General features: G+C 49.4%; 1 protein-coding gene across 1 annotated transcript; it reads left to right on the forward strand.

Annotated features, from left to right (window-relative positions):
- Positions 1–6,310: 6,310 nt before the first annotated feature.
- Positions 6,311–15,164, forward strand: RAC2 (Rac family small GTPase 2). The gene is made up of 7 exons (XM_064732220.1): positions 6,311–6,479; positions 9,427–9,498; positions 10,689–10,806; positions 12,249–12,311; positions 12,965–13,124; positions 14,013–14,147; positions 14,902–15,164. The coding sequence occupies exons 1-6, from the start codon at positions 6,445–6,447 to the stop codon at positions 14,141–14,143; spliced, it is 579 nt and encodes a 192-aa protein (XP_064588290.1). The 5' UTR covers positions 6,311–6,444; the 3' UTR covers positions 14,144–14,147; positions 14,902–15,164.
- The last annotated feature ends 563 nt before the right edge of the window (positions 15,165–15,727 follow it).

A 15,727-nucleotide genomic window follows, 5' to 3' on the forward strand; every position in this document is an offset into this window, starting at 1 on the left:
CCTATGACCTATGTTAGACAGTGAGCTTCTACTCTAAACCAATCTAAAAGTGCCAACATCACAGCAGAAGATGAGGGCCAAGAAGAAGGAGAAAGGCTGGACATGCCCAGATTCCTCCATCTTGTCCCCTGAACCCCCCTTTTAAAAACCCAAAAAAATCTATTTTTCACCCTGTGATAAATTCACTATCATTCTACTTAAACTGTCGTGGCTTGCAGATCTTCATATAAGGTTGGTAATTTGCTCCATGAGTCATAATCAAACCCACAGGTGTTTTGGGCTCTGTGCCAAGGTCTCTGAGCACCCTGGCAGGGGTCCTGGCAGTCCAGGACAGCCAGAGAGATGTCCTGAATTCCAATAAGGCTTGGCCACAGCCCCACTCCCAATCACCACGAGCTGTGTGCCTACATGATCTTGCCTGCCGCAAAGGCAGGAGCCACATACAGGCAGCTTGATCAGGGCTCTTACACACGTGTGAGAGCAGGTCAAACCACAAAGACCTGCAAACACCAGAATGGATCCCTCTGTGCACTACAGAAGTACTTCCAGCCACTCCAGCAGAGTACAAAGCCTGGCCCTGTGTCTCTCCTCCAGGCTTCCTTCATCTTTTAGCTCCTTGATGTTTCTTTCTCAAAGCTTTTACCACTTGTCTGTTGAAATGCCTGAATGCCCTGTTTGGAGACTTTGCTCCTACTTCAGTTCAGTGATCACCTCCACCACATGCATTCCTCTGGGTCTGGTAGCCTTGCTTGTAATATTTGATGGACATTAAATGCTTTCAGTTATTTCAGCCAGAGGAGTCTGAATGGGGAATGCACTGATAAAAAAACTGCATGAGTCTATGTCATGTGAAAGCAAAGCACCTGTGAGATGCTTTCTCATGAGGGTACACAACAGACAAAATCATGTAAATAAACTGACCCTAGAGCATCTCTCATTCTGTCTGAAGTTCAGGGAAGGCATGCCTCCCTGTCGTGGTCCTAGTCCTCCACTAATTCTCATGGTGGGCAAACTGCTTCAGTTCTAGGCTTACCCTGGAGCAATACAACCAGTTCCTCTCTTGAGGAAACCTAGAACCATTGAGAAGTCAGCCTACTGGAGCATCCCAGCCAGGCAATACAGATCTGTAGTCAACTCAGATGGGTACCAACGTTACCCCAGCCAGCAGTGTGTCAGAAAATGCCCTCAAGGTGTCACATGTTCTGTGGGCATGGCACGAGAAGACCATGAATGGACTACAAAACAGAACTTTCATTGTTTCAAGTAAAAAAGGTCAGGGGACAACACCCAAAGGAAGACACAAAACACAGTGACAGAGAGAGGGAGGAAGGAAGGAAGGAAGGAAGGAAGGAAGGAAGGAAGGAAGGAAGGAAGGAAGGAAGGAAGGAAGGAAGGAAGGAAGGAAGGAAGGAAGGAAGGAAGGAAGGAAGGAAGGAAGGAAGGAAGGAAGGAAGGAAGGAAGGAAGGAAGGAAGGAAGGAAGGAAGGAAGGGAGAAGGAAGGAAGGAAGGAAGGAAGGAAGGAAGGAAGGAAGGAAGGAAGGAAGGAAGGAAGGAAGGAAGGAAGGAAGGAAGGAAGGAAGGAAGGAAGGAAGGAAGGATATAGGATCAGATGTATCCTAGGGAAAATGAGGTTCAAATGCTGTATGGTGTGTCAGAGTTGCTCAGGAATGGGTCAAAAGCATGTGGGTGTGTTGTCACAGGGGCAGTGTAGCAAGGGGGGTCCAGCCAGGCCATGTATCAACTCATCAGCGTGGCCAGCTCTACTCATCAACTGGCAGATACAGACTCTCAGAAGACCATTACTCCCTGTGCCTCCTGTGCCAGGGACCAGTTTTTCTCCCCACATGCTCCCTGACTGCACACAAAAACTTAAATTTGAGCTAGAAATATCTGTTGTTCTGGTGGTCATGACGGAAAATATCAAATTAAGGATGTGCATGCACTTTGCTGCTCCTTGGTAGAGGCTTAAAATAATTGTGTAAATAAAAAGGACATATAAATATTTCCTACTGCTTTCAAGGGCATAAAGGCGGGGCAAAGTGCCATGTATTTCTCTGTGCTGAGCATATCAGCTGTATTCCCACAAATCTCCACAGAGCAACAATGTACAGGTCTGTTCAAATTCAATAGCCCCTTCAGGAGGCTTAGGCTGCCATTCAGTTTGGGCTTAGGGACTGAAGTATATTTTAAAGGTAGAAAGATGGTGATTATAAAAGACCATAGGCAAGAAGAAACCCTCTTATAAAGATTACAGAAGGGTCACTTAGAGTCTGATAAACTTGAATGAAGAGCCAGAGGGATTTTTTTTTTTTTTTTTGTTAGACTTGAAAGTGCAGCAAAATTGAAGCTTTATGTCTTTGAAATAAAATGGTGGAAGGGAAGCACAAGATTTTACTTTGGTGGTTCAGGAAATATGAGTCTTGTAAAACAGAGTAGCTATAGATTTTCTTAGTACTCTCAACAGCTCTTTTCACTTCCCTGGTGCAGCCTTCCTAGAAGACATCATCTCTTACGAGTAAAGATCTGTATTTATGAAACACAGTGTATCTAATATCTGATAACATACAGAGAGTGCTAGCAGGGAGGGGAATCAAGTCAGGCAGCTGACACTCAAGTTTGAATTTACACATATAATCTTTAGTCCCTGTTGCCTTCCTTCTACAACAGGAAGGTAAAAAATGTTGTTCAGCTGTCTAAGCACCTTGTGGGAAAGAATGCACAGTCAGATATTGATCTGTATTTATTGATATTAAAGTGGCATACTGGTATCATCAGCAAGATGGGGGCTGTCACTGGCTGATAGTAAAATGTCCCTGAGAATGAAAACCCACATCAGCATCACTGGGACATCCAGAAGTACAGAGAACCAGATAAGGTCAAGCCACAAACCCGTGGTATGATTAAGTGTCTGAACAATTTCTTGACTGAGCGGAGTACAAGTATGAAACGACCATCACAAAGAACATGAAGCCCAAAGGTTTGTGCCATGCTCTTCTGCTTACCCAGATCCACAAGGGAAAAGATGAGGAGGAGGAGGTGGAGGAGGTGAACCTCTTTCAGTGCTCCAGGTAGGAAGATGGCAGCAGAACTGCTGTTTTGGCCCAAAGTGGAAAGGCTGAGAGCACCCACACTCAGAAAACAGAGAAACCTCCCCAATACAAGGCCATCTGCCCCTGATTGCAGCAGGGCTGGTCTCCAGAACAGCCCATGAGTAAGACAGGCACAAGAATAAGCAAGCACCTTTTGCAAGCTGAGTTGCCTATGATGCATACAAATGTTGGTAGCTTGTCTTCAGTGAGGCTGGATTTGAAACTTCATTTTTTTTCTAAGCTTTTGTTTTATAGAACAAATTTAGGCTGGAGAGGAGGGCCCCATCAGGAAAGAGACTCTGCATGAAACAACTCCACAGCCTCTCTAGAGGGACTGCAGAACATCATTGCCCACTTCAGTTATGATCTAAGCCCTTAAGTCAGGGCAGGCTTTTCAAGCAACTGTGGCAGTCTGAGAAACCACAGCAGTGATGGGGGAGGGGAAACAGCAATGGGGAGGAGTGGGAATTTTGGAAAAGAGAAGCAGCAAAGCAAGAACTAAAAGCAGGAGCCAGATGATATGAAGCTGTGTCAAAGGGGAAGTGGGAAGGTGCAAAAGGGGAATATAGGAAGTGGGGACAGTTTGCAGCCCAGGCAGGCTGAAGCAAATTAATGTTTACCCTGGTGAGCACCCAATACACAGAGAAAAATTCTCATGGCCACTCAGGACTGCCTGAGAGAGAGGTCACATCAAAAAATATCCAGGGTGATGAGAAGACATGCTGTGACCATGTCCTGCGTATGCAAAGTAATGAGCATTGTGCTGCCTCCATGAAAGAATCCTCCCTGCTATTCTGTCTGTGCTGAAGGACAAGCCTCCTGCTCAGCTCCTGCCCTCCTGTACAGGGCTGGGATGTGCAAGCATCATTTCTGAAAGAGCCCCCTTACTTTTATTCCATCATCCTTGAGGGGGCAGAACACCCCAGAAGGGGAGAGATAGCTGGTCCTCACTGCTTTGTATCCTTGCTGGGGAAAAGCAGCATCATGTATTTCATCCCTGCTCTGCAGTCTCACGTGGGTGCCATGCAAACCCAGCACATCCACGTCGCTCTGAGGTGACCCAGCTCAGGACCCTGAAAGCCTCCTAGAACAAAAGTGTCTCACTGAGCAATTAATTCCCATTAGCATCTCCCTCAGACTCAGCAGAGGGAACAAGAAACCCCAGATGTGTGCCCTGCTGCACATGCAGAAGGGAACTCATGTCAAGAGCACCTCTTGGTGGTGTGAGAGAACACCAGAGCAGCAGTAACACATCTGTATATGCTCAGTCTGGGGTTATGAGCCTGTTTCCTGCAGGTTCCTTCCTTTTCCTGCAGCATGTACAATTGAAAGGTACTAATGCAGCAGGTGCCAGTTGTTCTTAGAGTGATTACTGTATGTGTTGTTTGAATGTAATATCCCATTATTAAATAATCCCATTTAAATGTGATGGAAAGAAACATCCTGAAAGCTTTTATGTAGATCCCTGTTGTCCCTCTACAGAGACACTGGTGGAGGAAGGATGTTTATAGATTCACAGCACAGACTTCTGACTGGACAAGAACTGACTGTTCATTGCAGTTGCAGGGAATTATCTTGCAAAAGGAATTTGCCCAGAAATGGGCTCTTGACAGGACTTCATAGCTCAGTGCTTGACATGCATCTTTACAGTGTCTTTGACATGGGGCCCACCTCTGTGTGGGTTCTCCACAACAACCCCTCTTCCCTGACCAATTAAAGTGGCCTTCACTGATCCCTTCCACACTGCCAGTCCCACAAGCCCATATGCCACTCTACCAGGACAAAAGCAAACACTGCTGTTCAGGTGTTCATTCAGCAGGTCAGTGGTCCTTGTTCATCCCTGCCACCAGGTCCTAGAATGGTTTTTGTCTTTCCACAGTAGCATTCCCTAGAGCCTGATACACCTGCCTTCTAACTGAATTCATATATTCTGTCCCTGCCTGTCCTTTCCAGCTCCCCTCTGTAAAAGCCTTTGTCCCTCTTTCCCTTTGTCCTTCTCTGACCTGGATTCCTGTGTCCCATCCCTGCTCTCATCACCTTCAGAGGTGTCAGTGGGTTTCCTTCCTCCCTTTCCCTACCACCCACAGAGGGAACACCTCGTACAGCTGGTCACTTTGTGCTTCTGAAAGAGCAGGAAGGCTTGGAACCATTCCATGGCTGAAGGTTTCTGGGCTGCAGCCAGGGCTGGGAGACAGCTGGGAGCGCTTTTCTCCAGAACAGGTCACTCACAACAGCCTCCTGTGGCTGCAGCAGCACAAAGGTCATCAGCCTCTGGAGAAACACTTCACTCAGAGTTCCTTCCTTCCTTCAGGAACATCCCAGCTGCAAAACCACTGTTCTTGCTCTGATTGACCTCCAAATTCTTAATTAATTTCCTGCCAGAATATCCCATCTTCTATAAAACCCATCTACTCACAAGGTCAGGCTGGAGCACACAGATGTGCACACATACACTCTTTTCAAGGCTTAATGCTGCATAGGAGGAGAAAGAAGGAAGAGGAGGCAAATCCTCATTTCAATAAAGAAAGGAGTAGAGCTTCCTGGGATCATTCTGCTCTTGTCTCTTCTTTCTTAGGGTGATTGCTGTCTTCTTCTTGATGCTTAGCTATAAAAATCTTTTATTTTCTGAGGACAATGAGGACTGCCTGAGAGTTGGGGTTGTTCACCTTGAGGGAGAGAAGGATTTACTAGTAGTCTGGGCAGGTAAGTAAGTGCAGCAATAGCTTATCCCCACAGTAGAGGAGGAACAGAGCGGCCATTGGGTCGCAGCTGCCTTCTAGAGGCTGCACGACTTCCTTGTTCAGCCTCCGCAGACTGTTGTTCCTTGTGATGTTCCACCCTTGACACTTGGGGGCATTGGGAAGACCTGAAAAACCTTCATTACCCCTCATCACCCTAGTACTCCTACTTCAGATTCCCTTCCCTAACACCTCCTCCAAAGCTTGGCGGATAACGGAGGCGGGAGAAACCCCACCTTTCCACGTTCTCACCCCGCTTCCAACCCTTGTCCAGCTGCCCTGGAAAAGCAGTTTGGTGTCCCCCGCTGTTCATTGGGATGAGGTGGGAAGGGAGTGGGTGAGACAGGCAGGGAGAACGAGAAATATTACAGCAATTGTCATCCCAACCAAGGAGTCAGAGCGGCTCCGCCTTCAGCCAGCGGCCTCTGCCACAGCGCTGCGGCTGCGGTGAGGGGCGGAGGGACCCGAGGGTGATCGCCGAGAGAAGTTCCCTCTTCCACTTCCTCCCTCCTTGCAACCTGCTGTTGATACCCACATTTGCCCATCCCTCCCTGCTGTTTGCCTTGGCCTGACTTCCCTTTGCCTCGGGCACCGTCCTCGCCACGGGTCCGGAGCCATGCAAGCCATCAAGTGTGTGGTGGTGGGAGACGGGTACGTACCCGGGGTTTGCGGGGGAGCGGGGCGGGACAGCCTCTGACCGGGCACGGAGAGAGGGGGATGTTGGTGAAACTGCCCCGCTTGGCTTCTGACCTCCCGCTGCCTTGCTGCTACTGCAGACGTGCCCTTCCTCCCTCGGCAGAGCAAGGCACATTCCTCTGGGAGAGCGTGGAAGAGGGCATTTCACAGGGCATCTGCACGGAATGCTGATCGTGTGTCTGCATTTCCATCTGCATCCATGGGAAGTGCAGCAGGTCTGTCCCATGCACAGGAGGTGATGGTGCTCCTGCCAGATTCAACTTGGAGGCAGGAGGTAGATTTAAAACCCATTAAGATTTAAAACCCATTAGGTGCAATTGCTCTCCTGCAGGTGAATGGCTCCTCAAAAGCCGTGTGCTCACTGGGAATGACTGGGAGAGGGCATGGCACTCTGGTCCTGGCAAGATGTCTCAGGATCTCCATATTCAGCTTTTCTCAGCAGGTTAGGCCTGTACTGGGGCATGCTGGAGACGGCTGGCAAGGGCCCTCTGTGGGCACAAGGAGAAGAAGGTCTTTCCGCTGGGACAGACACACATATAGGCCACTTTGGGAGTGGGAGCTAACAAATCCTTGCCTTCACAACATGGTGGCTTCTCTGCCCGTGTCCCCTGATGCCTGGAAATGGCCTGACCCAAGCTGTCAATGAGTTAAGCAGTCATCACTGCCTGGGGCAGGAAGGATACAGTGGACAGAGCTTCTTCTTGCCCTGTGAGATGAGTAAATGCAAGGGAGGGAAGGAGGAGAGTCTGTGCTTGGAATGGAATAGCTTAATTCCTTTCCACCTAGAAGCTGGCCAGACTTCTCTGGGACAGCTGTAAGGTAGCAGATGAAGAGACATTTGCAGCAGGGCTGCTCCCCACAGTCACTTCCTCCTTTAGACCTCGCCTGGGAAAGAAGATGTCTGCACACATACATGTCAGACATGTTCTCAGGGGCTGGGGCAAGGGGCGGGGAGAAGGGAAGAGGAAAGACAAAGCCCCAAAGAAAAAATGTAACCTCTAAGAAAAGCCCCCTGAAGGCTTTAAATTGGAGCTGGATTAACAACTCCACTGGGCATTTATCTGTTACCCACCTCCCCAGCCCCCAGTTTGTCCCTCATACACAGCACCAGCTCTGCAGCCTTCCCTCAAGGCAGCATCCCCTCACATCATGGTTTACCCCACCATACGCCCTGTGTTACCAATAATAGACTGTTATTATCAGTAACAGTCCTGTTTTTAACCTGTCTTAAAAGTCTCCTGTCTTGTCATTTTGCTTCTCTGCACGCTGCACCTCTGTGCACCTCTCACCATCTTGCAACACAGCCCCCATTGCTCTGAGCTCTTGGTTCACCACCCCTTACCTCCCTCCTGGCATACCAACCAGCATTGTCACCCTCTTGGCTCAACCCGAACAACCACAGGACCTTCTCCTATCACTCAACTCCCGTGTTCTCCCATAGCTGTTCTCCTCCCATATCCTCTCCATCGCACATCACTGACCTCTCAACATGCCCTGGCTTCAACCACAGGAGCCTGCAGATGCCACCAACCTCCCCTCTGTGCTGTAGCCTTCTCCCCTTCACTGACCCTTTGCACAGCTCTCTGTTCAGCCACACCAGTTCAGAATCTGCCCCTCGTCCTTGACTGATCCATTGGCAGGCCCACAGATCTCCTGAGGCATTTCTGACAGAGCTTCACCTCCCTCCATAACTCCATGAAAAGAAGGAAGCAAGGCACCTGGGGAAAGAGCAGGACTGAGAGAGGAGGATCTAAGAAAGGGGGGTGGCAGGAGGAAGAAGCAAATGTCAGAGCATGCCGAAAATTCAGCTTCCTCCTCAGCTGCCCTGCAGTCCAGTGACAGAGGCAGGTGCCTTGTGACCAGGGCGCATATCAAGGACACACAAAAAGGCAGAACTGCAGCCCTGTGGCTGGGGACTTTGCAGGTACAGTGAGATGGTAGGTACAGTGAGATGCCCCCCAGCAGCAGAATTCCAACCTTTGCCCAGGAAAGACCTCTCCCTCCTTCTGGGCTGTGCTAGTTGGGGGAGGTTGCTGTCACCACCTCCATTTCCTGTGTTTGTAACTGAAACAAGGCCAAGCTTTCCTAGGCCACACAAACCTGAGAAACAGCATCCCAGCAGGAGAAGGATTTTCTTTCCAACACTTGTCTTGGCTGCTTTATTTTCTTCCAATTTTTCTGCACTTCTTTCCCTCACCACAGGCTTCAGCTTGCCCACAACACCTTTCCCCACATGATAGCCTTATTGCTCCTTATCCCACCAATGCTCTCACCCAGTCTGGACTGTGCTGCTGCCTTGCACTCCACCCTGCTGCAGAAGGCTGTGGGGGAGGCTCAGGGGAGAGGAAGCACCAGGTCCCAGCTCAGAAACATCACCAGCAGCCTCCATCAGCCATGGGGGCAGGCACCTTTCTGGCTCCTTACAGCTCTCTGTGCAGGTGTTGCTGCAGCTCACTGCAGGTGGGGAAGACTGGGCAAGTCAGTAAAAGTTGCTACCAGTCCCTGGCCACAGCAGCTGAAAAGCAGGCAGGAACGCCTGTACTCGAGTGCTGGAGCTGCACGGCAGCTTTGTCATGGCATACCAAGCCAGTGCACCTGTCCTGGCTGTGAGCATGCCCTGCAGAATGGGCTCCCACTTCCATCTCAGAGTCATCTCTGTACTAGACCATAAAACAAGCCTTCATGCTCAAAGACAACAAACATTTCTGGGCGACACCCTGTCTTTCTTCCTGCCAGGTTTCTAACCCGTGGTTGTGCGCTGTCTGGCCCTGTGAATGCGTTTCTGTTTCCAGGGATCTCTGGAGAGGTTAGAGGCATGGAAGGATTGCCCCATCTCCATCTCAGCCTAGCAAGGCTGCCTGCACTTCCATGAATTCCTGCCATTGTTTTCCTTCTCTTCCAGGGCTGTGGGAAAAACCTGTCTCCTTATCAGCTATACCACCAATGCCTTCCCAGGAGAATACATCCCCACTGTGTGAGTAATTCATAAACAGGTCCTGGAGTGGGTGGGAGGCATGAAAAGCAGGATGTGAAGGGGCTCAGTGACCCCTTGTTGTGCACTCCATGGGTCACAATCTCCATGCCAAGCAGAGGAAATCCAGTGAAGGTCTTTCTAACTTTGGATCTGTCACCTTTCACGAGAAGCAACCTTATAAAACCCTGGTATAAATGGGATATTTGGGAGACTCCAGCCAGCTTGAGGTCTGTCTGATTACTAAGTTTACAAGTAGCAGATGGAATCCTGCTGGCCAAAACAAACAGGCACAAGGCTACAACAGCTGGGCCAGACCCAAGAGAAGGCAGGTGGATGGACATGGGACCCCACTTCCTTCCCTGTCCAAAGCACTTGCTGTCATTGGAGCAGTCATAGGTTCTGCATGGAGCAGAATCACAGCATTGGTTGGAAAAAACCTCTGATATCATTAGGTCCAACCACTAGCCAAGCCCTCTACTAAATCATGTCCCTTCTAACGTGCAGATGCCATGAACACGTTCAAAAGACCTTTGTGTTAGTTCCTCCCTATTACTGGTTTCCCTTAATCTGGGAAAAAAAAGTACCAAAAGGACCAGGAAGTAAAATTTTCTAGGATAAGGGCAGGAACTTCTCTGTTGCTTTGTTATCCTTTTTTTTTCCTACCAAGACTTTACTCCTAAGCATGCAATCCTGACAGTTGTTCTAAAATATTTCAAGCTTGCTTGTCAAAGGGTGATGGGACACATTGTTCCCAGTTCCAGCAGGGCTGCTGAGGAGCACAGCAAAGTACAGAGACATGGATTCTTCTTCACTTCTAAGAATAAAACTAGGTTTTAGAACACAGAAGAAAAACAGGGGCTTGGCTCTACAGCAGGCACAGTTGTGGGAAGGATATTGGGGGAAAAAATGGGAAAAGAAAGCAATTTGTGAATTTGCATGCAAGGTATCAAAGGTGTAGTTGCAGCCAGGCACCTGTCCAGGACAGCTGAATGATGGGGAGGAGGTTGATGAGTGGGAATTCCATGAAGTGAAGGTTAACAGGAAACCAGTGTCACCCAGCTGAGCTGAGCTGAGAAGAGCAATCACCAGCCTTTGCTCCTGGGTGCACATAGTGATTGAACCCCACCTACGCTACTGGAAGGGCTCCCTCTTCTCTTGTTTGAGCCATGGCCTATGTCTCTGAATTTCAGATTTGATAACTATTCTGCCAACGTGATGGTTGACAGCAAGCCTGTAAATCTGGGACTGTGGGATACTGCTGGACAAGAGGATTATGACAGGCTGAGGCCGCTCTCTTACCCGCAGACGGTGGGTCACACTCCATGCCCCTCCTCCCTTCCTCCCTCAGTACATCTCCATCCCTCACTGCAAAACTCAACGTGCGCCACGGAACAGTGGCAGGGTTGTTACTGCCTCTCTCTGGCCTGAGGATATCTCTGTTGATATACAGCTGCCTTGAAACCAAAAGTTGAAAGATACCTAAAGGATATTTTGGAGCCTTTATCTAAACTCCTGTAACTGAGCAAGAAAACGAGACATTCAAAGACACTCTTGAGCCCAGCTGACACTGACTTTGTGTGAGGCAGATGCCTTACACAGCTCTGGAAAAAACCTTCTCTTTGTAAAGTTAAGATGGTTCATGGAATTTAAGAGCTGAGGCAGGAGCTTGTCACATTTCGGTGAACCCCACTCTCCTGACTTCTGCCTTTAAAAAGATATGATTTGTGGGCATGTGTTTGATCTGCTGCCTCTAGCAGAACAAATGGGTGCCTCAGATACTGTGTTCACCAGTCTTTCACCACACTGACAGAGTGATTTGAGGATTTGAGGATCACCTTCTCTGGAGAATGTTGTTTCAAGCAGTGCTTTGGCAAGCTCAAAGAGACCTTGCTGCATCAGACATTAGTCTGAAGGTTGCCACTGCAGTCAAAAAGGTTAGGAATTGATTAGAAATTATTTGTTTGAGCTAGGTTCAGCCACCTAAGAATCAGACACCTGGTATAAGATGGTTTTGCCTGCAGTCAGTGCAAGTAGGTCTATTTCTCAACAGCATGCTTGCATCCACCCTGGGACATATCTGAAGGATAGGTGGAGGAATGTTTCTCCAAGGTTTTTGTCTCTGATGGCATAGAAGTATGGAAGTGGATAGGCTGGATCTGGCACCACTGCTCCAGCTAGGTGAAGCTGGATGAAATAGTTACAACCTTGATGAGCTGGTATGGTTTTGGTTTGCTTTGGTTTGCTTTGGTTTGCTTTGGTTTTAAAGGAAGTCTGAATTCTACCATGCCCAGGAGAATTGCTTACCTGGAAACCTAAAATTGCCTCCTCTGAGTCCTGTGTTTGTACTTTTTAGGCTGGAACTAGGTCTGTCTCAACTGTAGGCAAAATTACTTTGGCCTGAAAGCCCTCTGGTGTTCCGTGAGAAATGAGCAGGACGCTGTCAGGCCGTTTCCCATGAGGATGAGTGTGCCAACCACAAAAACCCCATCCTCAGAGCTGACCATTTGCCTCTTCTGATAATGGTGGCTATGGTTACCATGACTCAGGGGAGCAGAGATCCTTCTCTCCACTGGAGGCAAGAAGCAGCAGTCAGGACTTTTATATTATAGAGAGAGCTTTCCCAAGCACAACCCTCTGCTGCAGAGGGAGGGTGCTGCCCACACAGACCTCCCCTCCCCTCCCTCCTTCCTGCTTCATCATGCCGTCCCATGCTCCCATCCTAACTCTGCACCATGGTTGTGTGCCTGCAGGATGTCTTCCTGATCTGCTTCTCCCTTGTCAGCCCGGCATCCTACGAAAACGTCCGTGCTAAGGTGAGACCCTCTCCAGGGCCACCAGGGGCTGAGGGAGGTGATGGTGGTGGTGGTCTTGCAAGAACAGTGATTATGGGTGGGGACTACCAGTAGGACATCTAGGTTCAAGAAGTCATACCTCTTTTCTGTTAGTCAGAAACCTCCTTCAGATGCATTTTCTGATTCATTTAAAGAAGGCAGACAACTCTACCAATGGGCTACTATTCAACTTGTGTTGTCAGATCATAGACTTATATTTTGGTGGCATCTTTCAGCCAGGACTGTCAAAGCACAGACACACAGGACTGGTCCATAGGATATAAAGGCAGGTACCCACAGCTTTTAAATGGGAAGTGAGGAAAAAAGGAAGAGATTGGTGAACAGAGAACAAAAGTATGTCCTTGTTACCACTTTAATGTTCTTCCCTGCGTGGGAGGGTAGAGGGCTGAGAACAGCTGGTGCTTTTGCATAACAAAATTTGAGCTCCCTGTCAGAGATTTTGCCTGAGGACCCAGCAACAGGAGTTGGCCTGGGCCAGGCTATAGCGCCAACAATGGATGTGAGAAAGGACAGGCTGTTAGCTGACATTTTTCAGGAGTGCCTCTTTGTTTCCCATGTGCATGCCCATATGTGCGACCTCTTCTCACCCCTTTGGCATTTTGCTGCCTTGCTAGTGGTTCCCCGAGGTGCGGCACCACTGCCCAAGCACCCCCATCATCCTCGTGGGCACAAAGCTGGATCTCCGCGATGACAAGGACACCATTGAGAAGCTGAAGGAGAAGAAGCTGTCCCCCATAACATATCCTCAGGGTCTTGCTCTGGCCAAGGAAATAGGTAAGTGTTTGGGAGTCCTCTTGGACCTACTGAAAGGAGAGAGGCAGAAGAAAAGGGCTTCACCTCAATTTAGCGAGGCTTTTGTGGTGGTATCGCACAGTGGTGTCTCTGGGAACACAAGGAGACATATCCAGGGTCATGGGACAAAATGCACTTCAGGAGACTCAGGAAGGAGATCTGCTTCTTGAGGAAGGCTCAACCCCTCAGCTCTCTATTTTCTGCCTTTCTCTGGCCACCATCCTCCACATAAACACATAACCACACACTTTCACATTCTCCTCCCCTTTTACTCTGCTTGCTTCTATCTGGGACAGTATTTTTTCTGTGCAAGCCACAGCTGCACAGTGGGTAGAGGCCACTCCTCCATATCCGGAGAGGCAGAAGTGAGGTTTTTAACCTCTCTCAGGAAGAACTGCAACTGTAGTTTCCTGTTTCTGCTTCTGACTGCTGGGGCTTATACATGCAATCCCAGGTATGGGTGTCTTACCCCACCATCCAGCTCTTCTCATCTGTGGCACACAGAAATGGGAGAGAGGGTGAGAAACACAGCTTGAGGGAGTTTCCAAGAAGGAGCTCAGCAGAGGGAGTGTCTGGCCAGGATGACATGATCAGACTCACAAAATGGCTCTGCTCTGGCTACATGGGTAGCCAGTAGGCAAACCTAGGTCTAGTGCAGCTGGCAAGCTTTGCCCTGAAGTCAAGACTGTCTGAGTGAGTGAAATGTGTCCTGACAATGTGTAATGTCTTTGATCACCTGTGATGTGTTTATTCAGCTTGGGCAGGAGCCAGGTGCTGTGCTTTCTAGCATAAGGAGCAGAAACCTAGGTATCCCCACTGCCTACTCAGCTGCCTTCCCCCGCAGTGCAACAGCTGCTTTCCTCCCGACAGACTCTGTGAAATACCTTGAGTGCTCGGCTTTGACGCAGCGAGGCCTCAAGACAGTGTTTGACGAGGCCATCCGAGCAGTCCTGTGCCCACAGCCCACCCGGACAAAGAAACGGGCATGCAGCCTCCTCTGAGCAAGTAAGTCTGACAGGGATCTCTGGGAGGGACACCAGTGGTGCTTTCCTGCTCCTGAACCCAGTCGGGGCCACTCTGGTGTCCTGGTGAGGCTATTGGAGTGGGTCACCTTCAAGGAGAGAGAGGGAGAAGCTGATCTTGCTTGGGGAAAGGACAGAACATGGTATGATGCACCCAGGATCAACTTCCCCCTCCTTACTGCTTGACTGTGGGCAAGTTTGTTCCCATCTCTTGATGTGGGGCAGCCTAGAATTTTCCACATGTGCCCTTACAAAGAAGAACTGTCTGTTGGCTTCTGCTGCAGAGGGAACTACATCCAGGCTGCCCTGAGGATGACCTGCCCTGAGACCTATGAGGCCATAGCCTTTGCCTGTAGAAAAAAAAAAAAAAAGGAAAAGAAAAAGAAAAAGTTGTTCACTATTCATAGCAGTTTCCAGTGGCCCTTCCTCTTACCAAGTCCTGCTCACCTCAAGTGGTTTTTTGTGTTGTTCATTGGCAAGTGGCAGCTTCTCCTACAGGGGTCCTTTACTCCTCATGTTGTCTCGACCTGCCTCCACTTCAGTACAGGGCAGCAGAGGGAGGAGAGAGGCCTCAGGACAAGAGTCAAAGCTGGTCAGAGCCTGATAACAGAGAAGAATGAGAGCCTGCTAGTTTGGACCCTATCCCTTCATACTCCCACCATCACCAGAGGAGAGGGAAGGAAAGCAGGAAAATAATTGAGCTGGTATTATGAGGTCTGTCATTTTTTTGGCTATAGATCCCGGTCTCATCCTGATACCAGGAGCTGCCCAGCACACAGGAGAGTGATGGCTCCAGCAGCCCAGAGCTCAGCATCTTGGGGTTTTTCCTTCTTTTTCCTTCTGCCGGCTTGAAAGACTGCTGTGGGTCTGTAGCACTGGTTTGATGTTCACAGAACGGCTCCGCTCTTGCCTCACCTGCCCAGCTGCCCCTTCCCTTCCTTCCGGGCCCCTGAGGTTACAATGTAGTGAATAAGACTTAATAAACAGACTGTACATTTGTGTCATGTCCCTGATGTGTTGCACCTCGGGGGACACAGCCCTGGAGCTGTGAGCAGTGGGGCGGCGGGGCTGGAGCTGTGCCCCTCCTCTGGCAGCCCCACGGGGAGCCTGAGGGCTGGAGGATGATTGCGAAGGTGCTGAGTTCTCACCTGAGCCCCCCGCATTCCTTTTGCCTTTCATCTTCTCGGTATCCATGCGTTGAAAGGAAAAGTTGATTCCCCTCTGTGCCACACACAGGATGGGATGCAAGCCTTGGGAAGGTACACCTGGACGCAGACTCCTCTCCCTGGGGACTGCCCCCGCAGGTTGCTGGGGACATCTTTTCACCAAAACATTGCTGCATTAATCCTTCTAAGCTCTGGCACTCTCTCACACTGCCAGACACAGGCAGAGTGAGAATAGGAAGGAGGAGGGCAGGGAAAAAAATTAAAAGGGAGGAATGAGTCACCAGCCCAGACAAATTGCCTCCAAGACACTAAAATTAAGCTGAAGAGAGTGGTCCCAGCGGTATCATGGATCTGGCAACTGTGAGCACCTGCTTTCCTGATGCATTGCAGGGACTCC

Source organism: Zonotrichia leucophrys, chromosome 1A (genome assembly GCF_028769735.1).
Source record: "Zonotrichia leucophrys gambelii isolate GWCS_2022_RI chromosome 1A, RI_Zleu_2.0, whole genome shotgun sequence".
NCBI classification, from domain to species: Eukaryota; Metazoa; Chordata; class Aves; order Passeriformes; family Passerellidae; genus Zonotrichia; species Zonotrichia leucophrys.

What these genes read in the sequence shown, in the direction of transcription:
- RAC2 (XM_064732220.1), top strand. Translation starts at nt 6,445, where the DNA reads ATGCAAGCCATCAAGTGTGTGGTGGTGGGAGACGG. An exon ending in CGCTCTCTTACCCGCAGACG is followed by an intron (nt 10,807 to 12,248) that starts GTGGGTCACACT and finishes GTGTGCCTGCAG; the next exon opens with GATGTCTTCCTGATCTGCTT. An exon ending in ACGAAAACGTCCGTGCTAAG is followed by an intron (nt 12,312 to 12,964) that starts GTGAGACCCTCT and finishes CTGCCTTGCTAG; the next exon opens with TGGTTCCCCGAGGTGCGGCA.